At 43.5% G+C, this 18720-nt stretch overlaps 2 protein-coding genes across 2 annotated transcripts in view; one reads left to right on the top strand and one right to left on the bottom strand.

Moving 5' to 3' along the window:
- Positions 1 to 18470, top strand: part of LOC143768026 (uncharacterized) — a 41991-nt gene extending 23521 nt beyond the window's left edge. Inside the window, exon 7 of the mRNA XM_077256673.1 lies at positions 16624 to 18470. Coding sequence (XP_077112788.1) covers positions 16624 to 17621 — 998 coding nt within the window. The 3' untranslated portion in view covers positions 17622 to 18470. The remainder of the gene's footprint in view (positions 1 to 16623) is intronic.
- The window catches only part of LOC143768031 (oocyte zinc finger protein XlCOF8.4-like), a 408467-nt gene that overhangs the window by 119376 nt on the left and 270371 nt on the right, over positions 1 to 18720 (bottom strand). The window lies entirely within an intron of this gene.

The following is an 18720-nucleotide window of genomic DNA, read 5'->3' as shown; positions in this document are numbered from 1 at the left end:
GGTAGCTTACTTCCCCCACTTTTTCCTGAACTTCATATGGCTCTTGCCACTTGGCTATAAGCTTGCTTGCAGTGGTTGGCATCAAAACCCGATCTCCTGCTTTAAAGGAGTGGAACGTGGCCTTTTTGTTATATACGCGGGCCCGAGCTGCCTGAGCATCCACAAAATGCTCTTTTACAATAGGCATGACCGCTGTTATTTGGTCCTGCATATTGGCCATGTGCTTAATGACACACTTATGTGGCGTAGGTTCCTGCTCCCAAGTCTCTTTGGCTACATCCAGCAGACCCCTAGGATGCATGCCATACAGTAGCTCAAAGAGTGAAAATCCCATGGAAATCTGTGGTACCTCGCCAATGGCAAACATCAAGTAGGGCAACAACATATCCCAATCCCTTCCATCCTTGGAAAGTACCTTCTTCAACATAGATTTGAGGGTTTTGTTGAAGCGCTCGACTATTCCGTCGGTCTGAGGGTGATACACCGACGTGCGCAATTGTTTTATTTTGAAAAGCTTGCACAGTTTCCTCATCACCTTGGAAATGAAAGGAGTCCCCTGATCAGTAAGAATCTCCTTCAGTAGCCCAAGGCGACAGATTATGGCAAACAACTCCCGGGCGATAAGCTTATCCGAAGTGTGTTGAAGTGGGATTGCCTCCGGGTACCGTGTGGCGTAGTCTACGAACGCTAATATGTGTTGGTGGCCCCGGGTGAATTTTACTATTGGCCCTACCAGATCCATCGCAATCCGCTCAAAAGGTACCTCTATAATGGGCAGAGGCACCAATGGACTCCGATATTTCACGTTGGGTGAGGTTAATTGACACTCTGGACACGTACAGTGCCTTGTGAAAGTATTCGGCTCCCTGGAACTTTTCAACCTTTTGCCAAATATCATGCTGCAGACATAAAGATACCAAATGTAAATTTTTGATGAAGAATCAACAAGTGGAACACAATTGTGAAGTTGAACGAAATTTATTGGCTATTTAAAATTTTTGTGGAAATTCAAAAACTGAAAAGTAGGGCGTGCAATATTATTCTGCCCCTTTAACTTAATACTTTGCTGCGCCACCTTTTGCTGCGATTACAGCTGCAAGTCTCTTGGGGTATGTCTCTCTCAGTTTTGTCCATCGAGAAACTGAAATTCTTGCCCATTCTTCCTTGACAAACAGCTCGAGCTCAGTGAGGTTTGATGGAAATAGTTTGTGAACAGCAGTTTTCAGCTCTTTCCCCAGATTCTCGATTGGATTGAGATCTGGACTTTGACTTGGCCATTCTAACACCTGGATACGTTTATTTGTGAACCATTCCATTGTAGATTTTGCTTTATGTTTGGGATCATTGTCTTGTTGGAAGACAAATCTCCATCCCAGTCTCAGGTATTTTGCTGACTCAACAGTACAACTGTCTAAACAATTAAAGTAGGGGAGTCTACAGCAAACCAACAACCAAAAAAAACCTACCCCTTAAAAACATTAATCTTTATTAATATTCCAATTTAATACAAACAAGTATCAAAAAATTACCTATAAAAAACATCCCAATTAGGGGACCAAGATTCTGGGATTAGGGACTCCGCTTATCTAAATCTTGTATGTGTGCCAAAAATAACACAGTAGAAAAAATAAACAAAACGTGAAAAATAACACTAAAAAACCAAAAGGTACCTTAGGGCATACTAGGGTCAATATAGGCATAGTATATTCAATTTTGATTTTTTATGTTTTTTTCATGTTTTTTGTTTTTTTAGTGTTATTTTTCATGTTTTGTTTATTTTTTCTACTGTGTTATTTTTGGCACACATACAAGATTTAGATAAGCGGAGTCCCTAATCCCAGAATCTTGGTCCCCTAATTGGGATGTTTTTTATAGGTCATTTTTTGATACTTGTTTGTATTAAATTGGAATATTAATAAAGATTAATGTTTTTAAGGGGTAGATTTTGCTGACTCAAACAGGTTTTCTTCAAGAATGGTCCTGTATTTGGCTCCATCCATCTTGCCATCAATTTTAACCATCTTCCTTGTCATTGCTGAAGAAAAGCAGGCCCAAACCATGATGCTGCTACCACCATGTTTGACAGTGGGGATTGTGTGTTCAGGGTAATGAGCTGTGCTGCCTTTACACCAAACATCGTTTGGCATTGTTGCCAAAAAGTTCGATTTTGGTATCATCTGACTAGAGCACCTTCTTCCACATGTTCGGTGTGTCTCCCAGGTGGTTTGTTGCAAACTTTAAACAACACTTTTTATGGATATTTTTGAGAAATGGCTTTCTTCTTGCCACTCTTCCAGATTTGTGCAGTGTACGACTGATTGACAAACTGTCCCACCTCAGCTGTAGATCTCTGCAGTTCATCCAGAGTGATCATGGGCCTCTCGGCTGCATCTCTGATCAGTCTTCTCCTTGTTTGAGATGAAAGTTTAGAGGGACAGCTGGGCCTTGGTAGATTTGCAGTGGTATGATACTCTTCTATTTCAATATGATCGCTTGCACAGTGCTCCTTGGGATGTTTAAAGTTTTGGAAATCATTTTGTATCCAAATCTGGCTTTAAACATCTCCACAACAGTATCACAGACCAGCCTGTTGTGTTCCTTGGTCTTCATGATGCTCTCTGTGCTTCAAACAGAACCCTGAGACTATCATACGGAGACTTGATTACACACAAGTTGATTATATTTATCATCATTAGGCATTTAGGACAACATTGGATCATTAGAGATCCACAATGAACTTCTGGAGTGAGTTTGCTGCACTGAAAGTAAAGGGGCCAAATAATATTGCACGCCCCTCTTTTCAGTTTTTGAATTTCCAAAAATTTTTTAAATAACCAATACATTTCGTTCAACTTCACAATTGTGTTCCACTTGTTGATTCTTCACCGAAAATTTACATTTGGTATCTTTATGTTTGAGCATGATACGTGGGAAAAGGTTGAAAAGTTCCAGGGAGCCGAATACTTTTGCAAGGCACTGTATCACAGTGGAGTTCCGCATTTACCCAGGCCAAAAAAAAGCGCTGCAGTGTGCGCTCCTGTGTCTTTTTGGCCCCCAAGTGCCATCCCAGCATGTGGGTGTTAGCCATTTCGAGAACCGCCCGATGGTAGCATTGGGTGTTATGATCTGGTGGCCTAGGAGCAGCATGGACGAGCTCTGGAGTAGGTGGCCTCTATACTGACCGCAGACCCTGAACTTAACACCGCAACTAGAAGTAGCCGTGGGATGTTCCTGTCACTCCCTAGACACCTCGTCACAGCCGGAGGACTAATTACCCCTAAAGAAAGAAACAGGAAAACTATCTTGCCTCAGAGAAAATTCCCAAAGAAAAGACAGCCCCCCACAAATATTGACTGTGAGAGGAGAGGGAAATTACAAACGCAGACTGAAAACAGAATTTAGCAAAGGAGGCCACGCTACCTAGAAAGAAAAGACAGGACAGAGTACTGTGCGGTCAGTATTAATATACTACAAAAATCCACCACAGAGAATACAAAAATCTCCACACCTAACTAAAGGCATGGAGGGTAACTCTGCAACTCCAGAGCTTCCAGCTTGGCTGAATAAATCCTTACACAGACAAAGCTGGACAAGAAAAAACATAGCAATTCACTGAACTAAAAAGTCCACCGCATGTGGACTGCAAAAACAAAGCCAGGACTTATCTTTGATGATTTGGACAATCCAGCAGGAGAAACCAAGCAGAGATGTGAATCCTCCAGAAAACAATGGACAACTGGCACTCACCAAAGGGTGAGGCCAGACTAAATAGCCCCGTCCAAAGTGGACGCACCTGATGACTGCTTTGAAGGACAAACAGCAGCACTACCACTTATAACCACAGGAGGGAGCCCAAGAGCAGAACCCACAACAGAATTCACGACAGTACCCCCCCCTTGAGGAGGGGTCACCGAACCCTCACCAGAGCCCCCAGGCCGATCAGGACGAGCCAAATGGAAGGCATGAACCAAATCGCCAGCATGAACATCGGAGGCAACAACCCAAGAATTATCCTCCTGGCCATAACCCTTCCATTTGACAAGATACTGAAGCTTCCGTCTTGAAAAACGAGAATCCAAGATCTTCTCCACAGCATACTCCAACTCCCCATCAATCAACACCGGGGCAGGAGGATCAACAGAGGGAACCACGGGCACCACATATTTCTGCAACAAAGATCTATGAAAAACATGGATGGAAAAAGAGGCTGGAAGGGCCAAATGAAAAGACACTGGATTGATAATCTCAGAAATCCTATAAGGACCAATAAACCGAGGTTTGAACTTCGGGGAAGAAACCTTCATAGGAACATGACGGGAAGACAACCAGACCAAATCCCCAACCCGAAGCCGGGAACCCACACGCCGACGACGGTTGGCAAAACGCTGAGCCTCCTCCTGAGACAACACCAAATTGTCCACAACATGAGCCCAAATTTGCTGCAACCTGTCAACCACAGAGTCCACCCCAGGACAATCAGAAGACTCAACCTGCCCTGAAGAAAAATGAGGATGAAACCCAGAATTACAAAAGAAGGGTGAAACCAAGGTAGCAGAACTAGCCCGATTATTAAGGGCAAACTCGGCCAATGGCAAGAAAGCCACCCAATCATCCTGATCGGCAGACACAAAGCATCTCAAATAAGTCTCCAAAGTCTGGTTAGTTTGCTCGGTTTGGCCGTTTGTCTGAGGATGAAATGCGGAAGAAAAAGACAAATCAATGCCCAGCTTAGCACAAAAGGACCGCCAAAACCTAGAAACAAACTGGGAACCTCTATCGGACACAATATTCTCCGGAATGCCATGCAAACGAACCACATGCTGAAAAAACAACGGAACCAACTCAGAAGAGGAAGGCAATTTAGGCAAAGGTACCAAATGAATCATCTTAGAAAACCGGTCACAAACCACCCAGATAACCGACATCCTCTGGGAAACAGGAAGATCCAAAATAAAATCCATAGAAATATGCGTCCAAGGCCTCTCAGGGACCGGCAAAGGCAAAAGTAACCCACTGGCGCGGGAGCAGCAAGGTTTAGCCCGTGCACATGTCCCACAGGACTGCACAAAAGAACGCACATCCCGTGACAAAGAAGGCCACCAAAAGGACCTACTAACCAAATCTCTGGTACCAAAAATCCCAGGATGGCCAGCCAACACAGAACAGTGAACCTCAGAAATCACTTTACTAGTCCATCTGTCAGGAACAAACAGTTTCCCCGCTGGACAGCGATCAGGTTTATCAGCCTGAAACTCCTGAAGAGCCCGTCGCAAATCAGGAGAGATAGCGGAAAGAATCACCCCCTCCTTCAGAATACCAACCGGCCCAAGAACCCCAGGGGAATCAGGTAAAAAACTCCTAGAGAGGGCATCAGCCTTAACATTCTTAGAACCCAGAAGATACGAGACAACAAAATCAAAATGAGAGAAAAACAGAGACCATCGAGCCTGTCTAGGATTCAGCCGTTTGGCAGACTCAAGGTGAATAAGATTCTTATGATCGGTCAAGACCACAATACGGTGCTTGGCCCCCTCAAGCCAATGTCGCCACTCCTCAAATGCCCACTTCATAGCCAACAACTCACGATTACCGACATCATAATTGCGTTCCGCAGGCGAGAACTTCCAAGAGAAGAAGGCACACAGTTTCATCGAGGAACCATCAGAATTCCTCTGAGACAAAACGGCCCCTGCCCCAATTTCAGAAGCGTCAACCTCAACCTGAAAAGGAAGAGAAACATCCGGCTGACGCAACACAGGGGCAGAAGTAAATCGGCGCTTAAGCTCCTGAAAGGCAGAAACAGCCTCAGAGGACCAATTCGTTACATCAGCGCCCTTCCTCGTCAAATCGGTCAGGGGTTTAACCACACCGGAGAAGTTGGCAATGAAACGGCGATAAAAATTAGCAAAGCCCAAAAATTTCTGAAGGCTCTTCACGGATGTGGGCTGGATCCAATCATGAATGGCCTGAACCTTAACCGGATCCATTTCTATAGATGATGGAGAAAAAATGAAGCCCAAAAAAGAAACCTTCTGTACTCCAAAGAGGCACTTAGACCCCTTCACAAACAAGGCATTATCACGAAGGACCTGAAATACCATCCTGACTTGTTTCACATGAGACTCCCAATCATCTGAAAAAATCAAAATATCATCCAAATATACAATCATGAATTTATCAAGATAATTCCGAAAAATATCATGCATGAAGGACTGAAACACAGATGGGGCATTAGAGAGCCCGAATGGCATCACAAGGTATTCAAAATGGCCCTCGGGCGTATTAAACGCAGTTTTCCATTCGTCACCCTGCTTAATACGAACAAGATTATATGCCCCTCGAAGGTCAATCTTAGTAAACCAACTAGCCCCCTTAATCCTGGCAAACAAATCAGAAAGCAAAGGCAAAGGGTATTGGAATTTGACCGTGATCTTATTCAAGAAGCGATAATCAATACAGGGTCTCAAGGAGCCATCCTTCTTGGCAACAAAAAAAACCTCTGCTCCCAATGGAGAAGAAGATAGCCGAATATGTCCCTTCTCCAAAGACTCCTTAACATAACTCCGCATGGCGGCATGTTCAGGCACAGACAGGTTGAAAAGTCGGCCCTTAGGGAACTTACAGCCTGGAATCAAGTCAATAGCACAATCACAGTCCCTATGCGGTGGAAGGGAACTGGACTTGGGCTCATCGAAAACATCCTGGAAATCTGACAGAAACTCAGGAATTTCAGAAGAGGGGGAGGAGGAAATTTACATCAGAGGAACGTCATCATGAACCCCCTGACAACCCCAACTAGTCACAGACATAGATTTCCAATCCAACACCGGATTATGTACCTGTAACCATGGAAACCCCAGCACAATAGCATCATGCAAATTATGCAACTCCAGGAAACGACAATCTTCCTGATGGGTTGGCGCCATGCACATGGTTAACTGTGTCCAAAACTGAGGTTTATTTTTAGCCAATGGTTAGGCATCAATGCCCCTCAAAGGGATAGGACTCTGCAAAGGCTGCAAGGGAAAACCACAACGTCTGGCAAATTCTAAGTCCATTAAATTTAAAGCAGCGCCTGAATCCACAAATGCCATGACAGAAAATGACGATAATGAGCAGATCAGGGTCACAGATAACAGAAATTTAGGTTGTACAGTACTGATGGTAACGGAATTAGCGATTCTCTTGGCACGCTTAGGGCAATCAGAAATAACATGAGCAGAATCGCTGCAGTAAAAGCACAACCTATTCTGATGTCTGAATCCTTGGCGTTCAGCTCGAGACACAATCCTATCACACTGCATTGGCTCAGGACTCCGCTCGGAAGACAACTCCATAGCGTGCACAACTCTGCGCTCACGCAAGCGCCGATCAATTTGAATGGCCAGAGACATAGAATCACTCAGACCTGCAGGCGTGAGGAACCCCACCATAACATCTTTAACAGATTCAGAAAGACCCTTTCTGAAAATTGCCGCCAAAGCATCCTCATTCCTTTTAGTAAGCACAGACCATTTTCTAAATTTCTGGCAATACGATTCTGCCGCTTCTTGACCCTGACACAGGGCCAACAAGGTTTTCTCAGCATGATCCACAGAATTAGGTTCATCATACAATAACCCAAGCGCCTGAAAAAAGGTGTCTACATTAACCCCTTAAGCCCCGAGGGTGGTTTGCACGTTAATGACCAGGCCAATTTTTACAATTCTGACCACTGTCCCTTTATGAGGTTATAACTCTGGAACGCTTCAACGGATCTTGGCGATTCTGACATTGTTTTCTCGTGACATATTGTACTTCATGTTAGTGGTAAAATTTCTTCGATATAACTTGCGTTTATTTGTGAAAAAAACAAATATTTGGCGAAAATTTTGAAAATTTCGCAATTTTCCAACTTTGAATTTTTATGCCCTTAAATCACAGACATATGTCACACAAAATACTTAATAAATAACATTTCCCACATGTCTACTTTACATCAGCACAATTTTGGAATCAAAATTTTTTTTTTATGACTGAGTTATAAGGGTTAAAAGTTGACCAGCAATTTCTCATTTTTACAACACCATTTTTTTTTAGGGACCACATCTCATTTGAAGTCATTTTGACGGGTCTATATGATAGAAAATACCCAAGTGTGACACCATTCTAAAAACTGCACCCCTCAAGGTACTCAAAACCACTTTCAAGAAGTTTATTAACCCTTCAGGTGTTTCACAGGAATTTTTGGAATGTTTAAATAAAAATGAACATTTAACTTTTTTTCACACAAAATTTATTTCAGCTCCAATTTGTTTTATTTTACCAAGGGTAACAGGAGAAAATAGACCCCAAAAGTTGTTGTACAATTTGTCCTGAGTACGCTGATACCCCATATGTGGGGGTAAACCACAGTTTGGGCGCATGGCAGAGCTTGGAAGCAAAGGAGCGCCATTTGACTTTTCAATGCAAAATTGACTGGAATTGAGATGGGACGCCATGTTGCATTTAGAGAGCCCTTGATGTGCCTAAACATTGAAACCCCTAACAAGTGACACCATTTTGGAAAGTAGACCCCCTAAGGAACTTATCTAGATGTGTGGTGAGCACTTTGACCCAACAAGTGCTTTACAGAAGTTTATAATGCAGAGCCGTAAAAATAAAAAATCATATTTTTTCACAAAAATGATCTTTTCACCCCCAATTTTTTATTTTCCCAAGGGTAAGAGAAGAAATTGGACCCCAAAAATTGTTGTGCAATTTGTCCTGAGTACACTGATACCCCATATGTGGGTGTAAACCATTGTTTGGGCGCAGGGCAGAGCTCAGAAGGGAAGGAGCGCCATTTGACTTTTCAATGCAAAATTGACTGGAATTGAGATGGGACGCCATGTTGCGTTTGGAGAGCCCCTAATGTGCCTAAACATTGAAACCCCCCACGAGTGACACCATTTTGGAAAGTAGACCCCTTAAGGAACTTATCTAGATGTGTGTTGAGCACTTTGACCCAACAAGTGCTTCACAGAAGTTTATAATGCAGAGCCGTAAAAATAAAAAATCATATTTTTTCACAAAAATGATCTTTTCACCCCCATTTTTTTATTTCCCCAAGGGTAAGAGAAGAAATTAGACCACAAAAGTTGTTGTGCAATTTGTCCTGAGTACGACGATACCCCATATGTGGGTGTAAACCATTGTTTGGGCGCATAGCAGAGCTCAGAAGGGAAGAAGCGCTATTTTACTTTTCAATGCAAAATTGACTGGAATTAAGATGGGATGCCATGTTGCGTTTGGAGAGCCCCTGATGTGCCTAAACATTAAACCCCCCCACAAGTGACACCATTTTGGAAAGTAGACCCCCTAAGGAACTTATCTAGATGTGTTTTGAGAGCTTTGAACCCCCGAGTGTTTCACTACAGTTTATAACGCAGAGCCGTGAAAATAAAAATTATTTTTTTTTTTCACAAAAATGATTTTTTAGCCCCCAGTTTTGTATTTTCACAAGGGTATCATGATAAATTGGACCCTAAAAGTTGTTGTCCAATTTGTCCTGAGTACGCTGATACCCCCTATGTGGGGGGGAACCACTGTTTGGGCGCATGACAGAGCTCGGAAGGGAAGGAGCGCCATTTGGAATGCAGACTTAAATGGATTGGTCTGCAGGCGTCACGTTGCATTTGCAGAGCCCCTGATGTACCCAAATAGTACAAACCCCCCACAAGTGACCCCATATTGGAAACTAGACCTCCCAAGGAACTTATCTAGATGTGTTGTGAGAACTTTGAACCCCCAAGTGTTTCACTACAGTTTACAACGCAGAGCCGTGAAAATAAAACATATTTTTTTTCCCACAAAAATGATTTTTAGCCCCCCAAATTTTTATTTTCCCAAGGATAACAAGAGAACTTGGACCCCAGAAGTTGTTGTTCAATTTGTCCCTAGTACGCTGATACCCCATATGTTGGGGTAAACCCCTTTTTGGACGCACGGGAGAGCTCGGAAGGGAAGGAGCACTGTTTTACTTTTTCAACGCAGAATTGGCTGGAATTGAGATTGGACGCCATGTCGCGTTTGGAGAGCCCCTGATGTGCCTGAACAGTGGAAACTCCCCAATTCTACCTGAAACCCTACCCCTAACCTCACCCCTAACCGTTTACTGAACATTTTCTGACAGTCATAAGTGCCACGTATATAAGTGCCACGTATATAAGTGCCACGTATATAAGTGCCACGTATTTAAGAGCCACGTATTTAAGTGCCACGTATTTAAGTGCCATGTATTTCAGTGCCACGTATTTCAGTGCCACGATATTTCAGTGCCACGTATTTCAGTGCCACGTATTTCAGTGCCACGTATTTCAGGCACTGAAAAATACGTGCCACGATATTTCAGTGCCACGATATTTCAGTGCCACGATATTTCAGTGCCACGTATTTCAGTGCCACGTATTTCAGGCACTGAAAAATACGTGGCACGTAAATACGTGGCACGTAAATACGTGGCACTGAAATACGTGGCACTTAAATACGTGGCCACTGAAATATCGTGGCACTTATATACGTATATACGTATATAAACGTATATTTCAGTGCCACGTATTTCAGTGCCACGTATTTCAGGTTAGGGGTAGGGTTAGGGGTAGGGTTTTTTGTTTTTTTCTTGTTTTCTTGTGTTTTTCTATAAAAACGCATGCGTTTTACCGCGTTTACATGCATTTTTTCACACATGCGTTTTTTTTAAAAAACGCATGCAGATAAAAACGCAAGTGTGAAACCAGACTAAAAGACGCTTTTTATAGCAAAAAAGTTTTTGCGTCTCCACATTTTGAGACCTATAATTTTTCCACATTTTGGTCCACAGAGTCATGTGAGGTCTTGTTTTTTGCGGGACGAGTTGACGTTTTTATTGGTAACATTTTCGGACACGTGACCATTTTTTATCACTTTTTATTCCGATTTTTGTGAGGCAGAATAACCAAAAACCAGCTATTCATGAATTTCTTTTGGGAGAGGCGTTTATACCGTTCTGCGCTTGGTAAAATTGATGAAGCAGTTTTATTCGTCGGGTCAGTACGATTATAGCGATACCTCATTTATATCATTTTTTTATGTTTTGACGCTTTTATACGATAAAAACTATTTTATAGAAAAAATAATTATTTTGGCATCGCTTTATTCTGAGGACTATAACTTTTTTATTTTTTTGCTGATGATGCTGTATGGCGGCTCGTTTTTTGCGGGACAAGATGACGTTTTCAGCGGTAACATGGTTATTTATATCCGTCTTTTTGATCGCGTGTTATTCCACTTTTTGTTCGGCGGTATGGTAATAAAGCGTTGTTTTTTGCCTCGTTTTTTTTTTTTTTTTCTTACGGTGTTTACTGAAGGGGTTAACTAGTGGGCCAGTTTTATAGGTTGGGTCGTTACGGACGCGGCGATACTAAATATGTGTACTTTTATTGTTTTTGTTTGTTTTTTTTAGATAAAGAAATGTATTTATGGGAATAATATTTTTTTTTTTATTATTATTTATTTAGGAATTTTTTTTTTTTTTTTTTACACATGTGGAAATTTTTTTTTTTACTTTTTTACTTTGTCCCAGGGGGGGACATCACAGATCGCAGATCTGATAGTGTGCACAGCACTCTATCAGATCGGCGATCATACTTTCATCGGAGCAGGCTGCAGCTTTCATCTGCAGCCTGCTCCGACCCGGAAGTGCTCCCTGCAGGACCCGGATACAGCCCCGGGGCCTGCAGGGAGAAGACGTTCGGTACGAGGTGAGTACATCACCTTGTACCGATCGTCTCAGGGAAGCACGCAGGGAGCCCCCTCCCTGCGCGATGCTTCCCTGTACCGCCGGTACACCGCGATCATGTTTGATCGCGGTGTGCCGGGGGTTAATGTGCCGGGGGCGGTCCGTGACTGCTCCTGGCACATAGTGCCGGATGTCAGCTGCGATATGCAGCCGACACCCGGCCGCGATCGGCCGCGCTCCACCCGTGAGCGCGGCCGATCGGGTATGACGTACTATCCCGTCACCGGGAATTAAGGCCCACCCCACCTCGACGGTATAGTACGTCATACGGGCTTAAGGGGTTAAGCAAGGCCGGATTCCCAGATTCCAGGGAAAATGCCCAATCCTGAGGGTCACCACGCAACAGAGATATGACAATTTTTACCTGCTGGATGGGATCACCAGAGGAACGGGGCTTCAGAGCAAAAAACAGTTTACAATTATTTTTAAAGCTCAGAAATTTAGACCTGTCCCAAAAAACAGATCAGGGGTAGGAATTCTAGGCTCCAAAGCAGGAGTCTGCATGATATAATCAGAAATAAAAAACACCAAAAAAGGAACAATCCAAGAAAAAACACCAAAAACAGGCAGAGATGCTTACCTGTCTGAATAGGCCTCAATACTAATGCACAAGCAGGATGCAGCGGACCCAAATGAAATAGCAAATGCACAGGTGCAATACCTGATGAGACAGCCAGCCTTCAATAAGGGTTTGGCCGTGTGGTGCACCCGTGCACTAAGATAAAAACTGTATGTGGCGTGTTCACACAGGGAATGCAGGCATCTGGCTCCAGCCTATTAATAACGCCCTATGGCGGGCTGCCCAGTGCCAAAATGCATCCCGTGTGAACAGAGGCCACAGTGTACAGAACCAATTGGGCCCAGCTGCACCCTGCAAAAAGATATACGTGCAAAAACAAAACATATAAATATATGTAAGGTATTGGTTGATATTCTGGCCATAATATGGAAGCTGGCAACCCACGTCAAGGGTCCTTACTTATTGCCAGTCCTACACTAACATGAAAAACACCAAAAAAGGAACAATCCAAGAAAAAACACCAAAAACAGGCAGAGATGCTTACCTGTCTGAATAGGCCTCAATACTAATGCACAAGCAGGATGCAGCGGACCCAAATGAAATAGCAAATGCACAGGTGCAATACCTGATGAGACAGCCAGCCTTCAATAAGGGTTTGGCCGTGTGGTGCACCCGTGGCTGGAGCCAGATGCCTGCATTCCCTGTGTGAACACGCCACATACAGTTTTTATCTTAGTGCACGGGTGCACCACACGGCCAAACCCTTATTGAAGGCTGGCTGTCTCATCAGGTATTGCACCTGTGCATTTGCTATTTCATTTGGGTCCGCTGCATCCTGCTTGTGCATTAGTATTGAGGCCTATTCAGACAGGTAAGCATCTCTGCCTGTTTTTGGTATAATCAGAAATACCCTGCACTCTAGCAGCAAGTTGATCCACACGAGAAGTAAGTCCCTGAACATCCATATCACCGCTTAACTCTTGAGCCACCCAGAGGTAAAGAGGGAAAAAAAAAACACAGAGTACAGAAAAAAAAATGGCTCAGCACTTTCTTTCCCTTCTTTTGAGAGGCGGTTAACTCATTGTTGGCCAGTTGTACTGTTATGATCTGGTGGCCTAGGAGCAGCATGGACGAGCTCTGGAGTAGGTGGCCTCTATACTGACCGCAGACCCTGAACTTAACACCGCAACTAGAAGTAGCCGTGGGATGTTCCTGTCACTCCCTAGACACCTCGTCACAGCCGGAGGACTAATTACCCCTAAAGAAAGAAACAGGAAAACTATCTTGCCTCAGAGAAAATTCCCAAAGAAAAGACAGCCCCCCACAAATATTGACTGTGAGAGGAGAGGGAAATTACAAACGCAGACTGAAAACAGAATTTAGCAAAGGAGGCCACGCTACCTAGAAAGGAAAGACAGGACAGAGTACTGTGCGGTCAGTATTAATATACTACAAAAATCCACCACAGAGAATACAAAAATCTCCACACCTAACTAAAGGCATGGAGGGTAACTCTGCAACTCCAGAGCTTCCAGCTTGGCTGAATAAATCCTTACACAGACAAAGCTGGACAAGAAAAAACATAGCAATTCACTGAACTATAAAGTCCACCGCATGTGGACTGCAAAAACAAAGCCAGGACTTATCTTTGATGATTTGGACAATCCAGCAGGAGAAACCAAGCAGAGATGTGAATCCTCCAGAAAACAATGGACAACTGGCACTCACCAAAGGGTGAGGCCAGACTAAATAGCCCCGTCCAAAGTGGACGCACCTGATGACTGCTCTGAAGGACAAACAGCAGCACTACCACTTATAACCACAGGAGGGAGCCCAAGAGCAGAACCCACAACAGAATTCACAACAATTGGGGCACTACCAGTTGTTCCACTACCTCATCCTGGATTTTATCCACCTTGTACAACAAATCCTGTTGGATAGCCATGTGGGGGAAGCCTGTCTCGGCACCCGGTTGCTGAACCACTCCATTTATTTCTATCACCCTCACTTGTGCACGGGCTAGAGTGGGATCCTGGAGCTCAGCTGTCCCGAACTTACCATGAGACACTTCTAGCTAGGGGATCAGTGGGGTCTGTTCACCCGCTCCTGCCAATACCTCTAGGGGAAACCTATCGGGGTTGGCGACCTCTACGGCAGGTATCCCTGACTCAGGATCTTCGGGTCCCATGCCCGGAATAACATTTACTTTGGGAGGGTTAACCCTGGTCTCCTACAAGGACCAGAACAGGGGTAAGTCTCTTCCCAACACAGTCCCATATGGAAGGGTCTTCATCATTCCCACCACATGTTGTTTCTCCATACGGTGTGGAAAAAGTAACCCCCGCGGTCGAGTACTCTCGGAGTTCCCCATGTATACACACCAACCCCACTTTCCGTCCATTGGGGTTGTCCCGGCAACAAGTGACCCATAGACCAGAGTCATTAAGCTTCCCGAGTCCAAGAGAGCTTCCGTTTGGTACTTATTGACAAGTTCCCCACAATTGGGGTTCGCTACATGCAGTGCCTGTAGTTACAGTGCACACTGGCTGGGCACATATAGAGACTCTGCGCATAAACCCTCAGTTCATGGGTTCAGCTATTAGGGGGCAGTTGGCAGCCACATGTTCGAGCCCTTGGCGCTGCCAACACTTAATAGCTGCGGCACAACTGGACCTTGGGGCCGATTTAGGGGAAACGGGTCTGAGGTCACTCTCACTTTGGGATACCCCCTGAGTACAAACTCAGTCCTGATTGGCCCCAGTAGAGGGTTGTGGACTTTTCTGAGGCTCCTGGGCTGGCGGGGTCCGTCGTGACAGCTGAAGTGGAACAGTGTCCCATATAAAGTCCTGAGTGGCCGTATACCGATCAACCAGTCCAACTACCTGGTCCAGGGTGCCCGGGTTCCCTTGCCCCACCCAACGCTGTGTGGCTGCTGGCAGAGCCCTCACCAGCCAGTCGACCACCACCTTTTCTACCATCTGGAAAAGAGTTAAGGTCTTAGGCTGGAGCCATTTTTTTTACCAGCTGCAGTAAGTCATATGCCTGAGACCTGGCAGGACGACACTCCACAAAAGACCATTGGAATACCCGTTGTGCACATACATACGTAATAACCCCCAGTCGGCCAAATATCTCACCTTTCAGTTTCCCATAGTCCAGGGCATCGTCCCGACTGAGGGGTAAGTAGGCTTTCTGGACAGCCCACTGGGAAAGAGCCAAGCTCTCCTGCTCTGCAGTGCACTTGAAGACTGTGAAGAAGACCGCCATGTCGTCCTCAGGACCCATCTTCCTCAGCGCTAACTGGACTTTGTACCATACCTCCGAATGGAACGAGGACTTTGGTGTGGACCTCTCTCGCAGAGCCTCATCCGAGTTTCTCGCAGGTGTGTATGGGCCCAAACCCTGACACACCCAAACCCTTTACTGCAGGGTTTTTAACTGGAATTTGTGGCCATGGGCCACTTGTAAGACCCTGTTTGGAGGGATTTAACTGCCCCACTACCATCCTGTAGTTCACTCCAAAAATAAAAGCCCTTAACAGGTTTTCCTGAACATTGCCTTGGCCAAATAGCTTGACCAGGTCCACACTTACTTTTATTTTGCCTTGTGACTCACAGGCATCCTGCTGTGGACACAAGGCACTCCAGCGGTTCTAAAGGTATGTGCACACGTTGTGGATTTTGCTGCGGATCTGCAGCGTATTGGCCGCTGCAGATTCGCAGCAGTTTTCCCTGAGCTTACAGTACCATGTAAACCTATGGAAAACAAAATCCGCAGTGCACATACTGCGGAAAAAAACGCACGGAAACATAGCGTTGTTTATTCCGCAGCATGTCAATTCTTTGTGCGGATTCCGCAGCGGATTACACCTGCTCCAAAATAGGAATCCGCAGGTGTAAAACCGCATGTGAAATCTTCACCAAAACTGCAAAAAAAACCCGCGGTAATTCCGTAGGTAATCCGCAGTGCAGTTTACCTGCGGATTTACCAAAATCAGTCGGGAAAAATCCACAGGACTTTCCGCATCGTGTGCACGTAGCCTAATAGGATTCCGTCAGAATCCTGGGAGCTACATAGCGATCCTCGAATATAATACCTTTCACTGCCTCACAAGGGGGTATATACACTAAATGATTGATTTTTTTTATATTCTATTAAGATCAGCTTTGCTTCACTGTTGTATTTAAAAATCTACCTTTGCTGCATGCCTTATAGTTTGGGCGAAAATTTTAACATATTAATGTTATAAAATATTAGTAGAAATGTTATTATTCAAAAATAAGAAAATCCGTTTTACTCTTTGCAGATGACTATCCCGGGATCTCTGAGGGACATCAGATATCTTTAGATGGTAGAGCAGATGATTGTGGTATCCCAGACGATACATATGAAGAACATGTCATAATTCCAAATGTAGCTGTTCATGGCAACAGTCTATCATCAGATCCTTTCGAACAGGTCCTATCTTCTGATTCATCACCGAATGTTATGGAACATAAACGTAGCAGAAAATATAATACTGGAAAGAAACCATATACATGTTTAGAATGTGGAAAATGTTTTGACTGGAAATCAAAATTTATTCAACATAAGAGAAGTCATACAGGGGAGAAGCCATTTTCTTGTGAAGATTGTGGGAAATGTTTTAGTGAAAGATCTTTTCTGTATAGGCATCAGAGAAGCCACACAGATGCAAAGCCGTTTTCATGTTCTCAGTGTGGTAAATGTTTTAAACAGAAATGGGGTCTTGTTACACATGAGAGAAGTCACACAGGAGCAAAGCCATATTCGTGTTCAGAATGTGATAAATGCTATAGTGATAAATCAAGTCTTGCTAGACATCAGTGGGTTCACACAGGGGAGAAGCCTTTTTCATGTTCAGAATGTGGGAAATGTTTTAACCGTAAATCTTGTCTTGTTACACATGAGAGAATTCACACCGGGGTAAAACCATTTTCATGTTCAGAATGTGGGAAACTTTATAACAATAAAACACATCTTGCTAGACATCAGTGGGTTCACACAGGGGTGAAGCCATTTTCGTGTTCAGAATGTGGGGCATTTTTTACTGATAAATCATCTCTTGTTAATCATCAAAATGTTCATACAGGATCAATGCCATATTCATGTTCAGAATGTGGGAAATGTTTTAATAATAAATCAAATCTTGTTAGACATCACTGGGTTCACAAAGAGGTGAAGCCATTTTCATGTTCAGAATGTGGAAAATCGTTTAGTCAGAAATTAGAAGTTGTTAGACATCAAAGAACTCACACAGGGGAGAAGCCACTTTCATGCCCTTAATGTGAGAAATATCTGACCAAGACATCAAGTCTTAATAACCATTACAAAACTCAGAAGAAACTTTCACGTACCGTATTTGGAGATTATTTTAATCAAAGCCAGCTCTAATGTCACATCAGAAATCTTTCACCAGAAAAACAAGTCCAATTCCTGAAATGTTTTACACACAAATCACATAAATCACATCTGCTTAAAAATCAAAAGATTCACTCAGTGACCTAGCATTTTTTAAGGTTATTTTATGTACTAATATAAGAATAGAAATTTAATTTATAGTCAAAATAAATCATTGATGAGATAGGAAAAGCTAGTTATAGCACTAAACATTGGTCAAGAACTTAAGGAGTTGTCTCCTTTCAGAATGTCCTCATCCCTTGTTGCCGTTTGCTATAAAATAACCCACCACTGTTCACCCACTTTCTTCGGTCCAGTGCTGAGTTTCTGGCGTTGCTCATGGTGTCCAGTATTGGGTGCGGTGTTGACTTCATCCTAAAAATGTGGCAGCCAATCAGTGAGCTCAGTGACTCTGCCCATGTAAACTGAATTCAGTGTTGCAGAGGTCACTCATTGGCCATGGAGTCAGCACCATAGCCATACCAGACACCAGGAGCAGCGGAAAAGAATTACTGCTGGACCCTGGGATGGTGACTAACAATTGTTTGGTTATTTTATAACAAACTGAGGTTGGAGATGAAGATTTGCTGAAAGGGGATAACCCTTCTGAAAATGTATATAAAAAAGGATTTGCCTGTTTTGTACGGTTTCTTTTCGTTTTACTTTTTTTCTCACATGTAAATGTTAGTCATCTTCCAACAACTTTTACCTTAAAATAAAGTTTAAACAAGTAAATACAAAATTGTAGCGTCTAATTGATCATTCCATTTACTGAAGATCAAAGATTTACACAAACCCTAAATCTGCCTTGTAAAAAAATAATAATTGGTTCCCTAAACTAAATACAATACAATCAGTAATAATACTATTAAAATGTAATTTCTTGTCCTTGTGATATATTTTATTTGGAAATGAGTAGAAAATAAGGGGATACATGGCTCAGGTAAGAGCTCTCTGGCCGAGGATGGAGCTGCAAGAGTTTGTT

This window comes from Ranitomeya variabilis, chromosome 4 (assembly GCF_051348905.1).
Source record: "Ranitomeya variabilis isolate aRanVar5 chromosome 4, aRanVar5.hap1, whole genome shotgun sequence".
Lineage (NCBI taxonomy): Eukaryota > Metazoa > Chordata > Amphibia > Anura > Dendrobatidae > Ranitomeya > Ranitomeya variabilis.
This window is presented reverse-complemented; position numbering and strand designations above follow the sequence as displayed.